At 37.1% G+C, this 6,047-nt stretch overlaps 1 protein-coding gene across 2 annotated transcripts in view; it reads right to left on the bottom strand.

Moving 5' to 3' along the window:
• Positions 1-6,047, bottom strand: part of WDR76 (WD repeat domain 76) — a 30,772-nt gene extending 24,725 nt beyond the window's left edge. The window contains exons 1-2 of one of the 2 annotated variants that reach the window (XM_033107081.1): positions 5,766-6,046; positions 4,736-5,149 (exon numbers count right to left, since the gene is read on the bottom strand). In XM_033107081.1, the coding sequence (XP_032962972.1) occupies positions 4,736-5,149; positions 5,766-5,828 (477 nt within the window). In that variant the 5' untranslated portion in view covers positions 5,829-6,046. Of the gene's footprint in view, positions 1-4,735; positions 5,150-5,765 lie in introns of both variants that reach the window. The other variant, XM_033107082.1, reaches the window with a different exon arrangement.

The following is a 6,047-nucleotide window of genomic DNA, read 5'->3' on the forward strand; positions in this document are numbered from 1 at the left end:
ATATAGTCACAGGAAGTGGAGCACAGCATAACGAATAGGGACAGTGGAAATGTAACGGCTGTATGCGATGTCAGAGGGGTAGTAGATTGGGGGAGAGGGGTTATCACTTTGTGAGGGGTATAAATGTCTATTACATTGTTTTATACACCTGAAACTAATAATAATAATAATTTTTAAAAAAAGAAGTAACCTAAGGGAGAGCTTTGTGGAGATGGAATAGTTTTGTCTTTGATTGTGGTAGTGGTTACATGAATCTGCACAGATGATAAAGTGATAGAAAACTATACACCCACCTTGTGCTAATAGTTATAAGATATACCCATTGGGAAAAACTGGGTGAAGGGTACACGAGACCTCTCTGTACTATTTCTTCAAATTGCTATGAATCTATAATCACTTTGAAATAAAAATGTTTTAAATATTCATTTCTCACAACTAACATTATACTTAACAGCAAAAGACTAAGTTTCCCCTCAGCTCAGGAACAAGGCAAACGTGTCTGCTCTGGCCACTTGTATTCAACATCATACTCGAGGTTCTAGCCAGGACAATCAGTAAAAAAAACAAAGAAAGAAATAAAAGACATCCAGATTGGAAAGGAAGAAATAAAACTATATTGCCAATGATATGATCTCATATATAGAAAATCCAAAAGAATCCACACCAAAAAATATTAGAAAATGACCCCAGAAAAGTTGCAAGTTAATAAAGTTAATACAGAAAAATCAGTTGTATTTCTATACACTGGGAATAAACAATCAAAAATGAAATAATGCCATTCATAACAGCAGCAAAAAGAATAATGTGCCTTGGAATAAATTTAACTAAAGGGCAAGGCCTGTACACTGAAAACTACAAAATATTAAAGAAAATTAAAGAAGACCTAAGCAAATGGAAAGACAGCCCATGCTCATAGATGGGAGGACTTATTAAAATGACAACACTCCCCAAATTGATCTACAAATTCTTAGAAGGAAATATAGGTGTCAATCTTCACAACCCTAGATTAGACAATGGTTTTTTTAGATATGACACCAAAGCATAAGCCACAAAAGATAAAACTGATAAATTGTACTTAAACCAAAATTTAAAAATTAAATTAAAAACTTTTGTATGTCAAAGGGCATTATCAAGAAAGTGAAGACAGACTGCAAAATGGGAGAAAATATTTGCAAATGATATTATCTAATAAGCGTCTAGTGTCCAGAACATATAAAGAGCTCTCACAATTCTACAATATAAAAAAACTTAAGTTTTTAAATGAGCAAAGGACTTGAATAGACGTTTCTCCAAAGTACAAATGACCAATAAGCACATGTAAAGATGCTCAACATCATTTGTCATTAGGAAAATACAAATCAAAACCACAATGAGATACCATTTCACATCCACTAGGATAACTATAATCAAAAGACAGACAATGAAAACATTATGTTAAGTGAAATAAGCCAGTCACAAAAAAGACAAATACCATGATTCCACTTAAATGAAGTACCTGCAATAGTCAAATTCATAAAGACAGAAAGTAGAATAGTAGTTGCCAGGGGCTGGCAGGAAGAGTTGTTTAATGGGTACAGAGTTTCAGTTTTCCAAAAAGAGTTCTGGAGATTGGTTTCACAACAATGTAAATGTATTTAACACTACTGAATTGTACACCTAGAAATGCTTAAGATGGTACATCTTATATTACATATTTTACCACAATTCATTTTTTTTAATTTTTAAAAAACACAAAAAATAACAAGTATTGGCAAAGGTGTGAAGAAACTGGACTCCTTATACATTGCTAGTGGGTATGTATATCCATACAACGGAATATGATTATTCAAATGAAGTATTAATCAGCACATGCTACAACATGAATGAACTTTGAAAACATTATCCTAAGTGAAAAAAGACAGATACAAAAAGCTGTATGTTGTATGACTCCATTTATATGAAATGTCCAGAAAAGGCAAATCAATAGAGATAGAAACGTACATTAGTGGCTTCTAGAGCTGGGATGACAGGGAGGAGGAGGGGTTGGTAGTGACGACTAATGGGTATGGGGTTTCTTTTTGGAGTAATGAAAATGTTGGATAGTAGTAATAGTTGCATAACTTTATACATATACTAAAAAGCCCCGAATTGTCCTCTTTTAAATAGTAAATTTTATAGTATGTGAATTATATCTCAATTAAAACTAAATATATGCTTGATGACAGAAACCAGATATTTGCATAGTCTCAAAGTGTCTCCCTCAAAATTTTTAGTAATTACAAAAAAAAAAATAAGTTAACATTAGAGACTCCTGGCAGACACAACCTTAGCCAAGTGATTATGGTCAACATCACCTATAAAATATACCAACATCATGTACACCCTGATACACGCACCAAGGAGGGCACATTCACTTCTGTGATATCCTTTCCCAAAATGCAAGGCCTTAATCAAATCATGAGAAAATAGCAAACAAACCAAAATTGAGGGACATTATACAAAGTAACTGCCTAGTAGTCTTCAAAAGTGTCAATGTCATGAAAGACAAGAAATGTCACAGATTTGAGGAGTCTACAGACATGACAACTAAATGCACTGTTTGATCCTGAGATGGATACTGAAGGAGAAAAAGGACATCAGTGCAAAAACTGGTGAACTCCTTATAAATTCTGTACTTTAGTTAATAGTATTATACCAAAGTTCATTTCTTAGTTTCATGCATGATTATGTACATGTTATGATTATGATTATGTTCTATGGTTATGTACGATACCAACATAAGAGGAAGCTGGGTGAAAGACATACAGAAAGTCTTTGTAATATTTTTGCAACTCCTCTGCAGGACTAAAATTTGCTCAAAATTTTTAAAAATTAACTGTTCAGAAATGTTTTATGAAGTTAAAATATTTAATAGAAGGTCTGAGAGAGAAAATTTAGTAAATTTCCCATAAAATAGAAATTCTAGACTTCCAGTCCAAGACTTGTCTGTGACTTGAAAAAAGCACTTCCTTCATTTGGGAAGATTAATAAGCTTGTACACTAAACACAGTTCCTAAAGCATGGTACGACAAAGCCTTGGTCATTTTATTTCAAAAAGATAATGAAAGAGAACAAAAGCATGAAATGTTCTATAAAATATGTTAGATTGTTATTTGTCCTAAAAAAATGTATGCTGAGCATTTATGACTCTGCTTGACTATCTCCAATATTCACTACCTCATGTTCTAATTTCTGACTCTATTTTTTTTCCATAAATTTTATTGGGGAATATTGAGGAACAGTGTGTTTCTCTAGGGCCCATCAGCTACAAGTCGTTGTCCTTCAATCTAGTTGTGGAGGGCGCAGCTCAGCCCAGCTCCAAGCCCAGTCGCCATCCCATTCAGGAATTGAACCAGCAACCTTGTTGTTGAGAGCTCGTGCTCTAACCACTTGAGCCACCTGGCCGCCCCTCTGGAAGGTCAGTGGCAGCTCGTTGTCACCAATCTAGTTGTGGAGGGTGCAGCTCCCTGGCCCATGTGGGAATCAAACCAGTAATGCTGTTGTTCAGAGCTCGCACTCTAACCAACCAAGTCATCTGGCCGCCCCACAGACCCTATTTTGTTACATCAAACTAAAATCTGCTGTATATTAGCCTCATATACTCAGCATCTGAGTCTAACAGGCCAAAGAGATAATTTAATCTGGTGGTTCTCAAAGTGCAGTCCACGACCAACAGCATCAGTGTCTCTAAGAAAACATATTAGACGTGCAAATTCTATACCCACTCCAAAACTTCTAAATCAGAAACACTGGTGGTGAAGCCCTGCAAAGGAGTTTTAACAGCCCTCCAGGTAATTCTAACGCAGGCTAAAATTTGAGAACCACCAGTCTTATCCAATCCCCTCACTGTAGGTGGTTTGCTTAAAAGCACAAGGTTTCTTAGAAGTGGTAATGCCTAAAGCTTAGGCTTCCAACCCCCAGTGCAATGTACTTATGCCTTACCCCATGCTGTCCCACCGACAGGTCCTAGTTCTTACCTCTGGAACAAGAAAGATAATTTGAATTCCTATTTCATAACAACAATACCTCAATTATCCTATCTTCCTTTCCCTACCATCATCTTCTGTCCTCCTAGTTCCATCAACTTTTTGTCATGTGGTATATAATTTTATCTTACCTTGCATAAAATTTGTCACTTTAAATGAAGTTCAACACTCCTGTAGGCAATAAAGTCCAAAAGAACTAGATCCTTAATTCTTAAACTGATCCTTAAACTGATTCTATTATTTTAAATAGAATTAATAAGTGTTTCTCATGTATCTTCTCATGTACCTTCTCTACTCCATGTCTCCTTTTTGTTTAAAGGAAATATTTAGCACAACAATGCAATCAAATGATTTTTATACTCTGACATCAAGGGTCATTCAAATGCCGTTATGTCCCACAGGCCAACTTCTTTGGGTATAGTGTACATGAACATAGAAAGGTGAGCACGATGCCATAAAGTATGAGTGAACTCAAAAACAAACACAATAAACTGAGAAGAAGAAAAAAGGAAGCAAAGTGAAGATTAAGTCAATCCTCTTCTTGACAAATCAAAACAAAAAGCAAAATTAGCCTAAGGAAGTTATCTCTTAAACATTTAAAAAAGAAAATTTCAATTAAACATAAATTAGACAAAAGTAATTTGAGTTAGAGAAATCCTTGATAACCTTAGTTTATGAGAACTTCAAATTTTAAAATAAGAAAAATTTAAATAAGCAGTAATTAAACTTACCAGGCTTGATGTGGTATCTTCATCACTGTCTCCATCCTGACTGCTTTCCGTATCAACACCGAGACTCACTGTATCAGAAGTGCTCTTGTGTTGTCGCTGGTTATTTTCTGTGTGAACATCTATGGATGATTTTTGCAGAGTGGATTCTGCCTTGGAAGATGTGGTGGCTTCCATCTTTGAAGTTAAAATCCTTGTGCAAGCTTTCTTTATTTCAGTCTTCTTGTATTTCTTACATGCTACTTCATTTTTAGAATTCTTGTCTAATAGGGATTTGGGGAGCTTAAATTGGCCTGACTTGTAATTACTGAGTGAAAAGGGGACAAGACACACCTTAACTGTTTTTTCTAAAACTGTCTTCTGTATTGATCTCAGAGATACAGAAGACATGTTTTGGTTTTCTTTATATTCATTCACCTATTCAGATAAATAAAGGAAAAGAGAGTATTAGAATCCCAAGTCCTATACCTTTTCTTACAGATCTGTGTAAATAAATCTAATCCCTATTTCATAAGGACAACATAAATCCAAACTGATAGCCTGTAAGGAAACGTTGTCCATCCAAAATCTAGATACCCAATTTGTTAACCTGGACACATTTCTTGTCCATATGAGTCCATCAGACCAATAATAATAATGGCTACAATTTGTAACTGAGGAGACTATTCTGTTAGCTTCAGAGTAACTATAATAGAATTGTTCCGAGAGTGGAAAGCTAACAATATCTGCTGCAAAAGCAAATGTAAAGTCCCTGATCCCATCTTGCCACTATTTCTGGGGTTGATAAGAACTTTCCTCAACACTGAAGGCCTAGATTCCATAGAGGAAAACCAGGGCAGGGATCCTGCTTCACTTCTGAACCAACACCCGGACGAGCCGGTTAAGCTGCAAGATGCCCCCAGGGGAAGGAAATAGTTTCGCAGCAGGGAAATGCCGGGTGCTTGGTCCTGGTGCCCTCCCAGTCCCAGCCCGGCAAACCCCTTACGAAAACTGAAACAGGAGCGTATCCAAAAGCCACAAGCCGTTCTCTCACCTTCATCTGGAGTCGCTGTCTGGAGCCCTCCTTCTCCTCAGCTGCCGCGCACGACCCGGACATCTTTACTCCTCTTAGGAGCTAATGTCTTCCCGCCAATATGGGCCTGGAGGCGGGGATGGGAGGGGCCGGGCGGGGCGGGGCCTCCCGCTGGGGAGGCCTGGGAGGCACCAGCGCGCGCAGATCCCAGCTGGCCACAGGGTGGCGGCAGGCGAGCGAGGTACTGCAGGTTTCTTAAAGTAAGCTAACCAACCTCACCCCAAACTGAAATTTTTTAAGAAT

This window comes from Rhinolophus ferrumequinum, chromosome 6 (assembly GCF_004115265.2).
Source record: "Rhinolophus ferrumequinum isolate MPI-CBG mRhiFer1 chromosome 6, mRhiFer1_v1.p, whole genome shotgun sequence".
Taxonomy (NCBI): Eukaryota; Metazoa; Chordata; class Mammalia; order Chiroptera; family Rhinolophidae; genus Rhinolophus; species Rhinolophus ferrumequinum.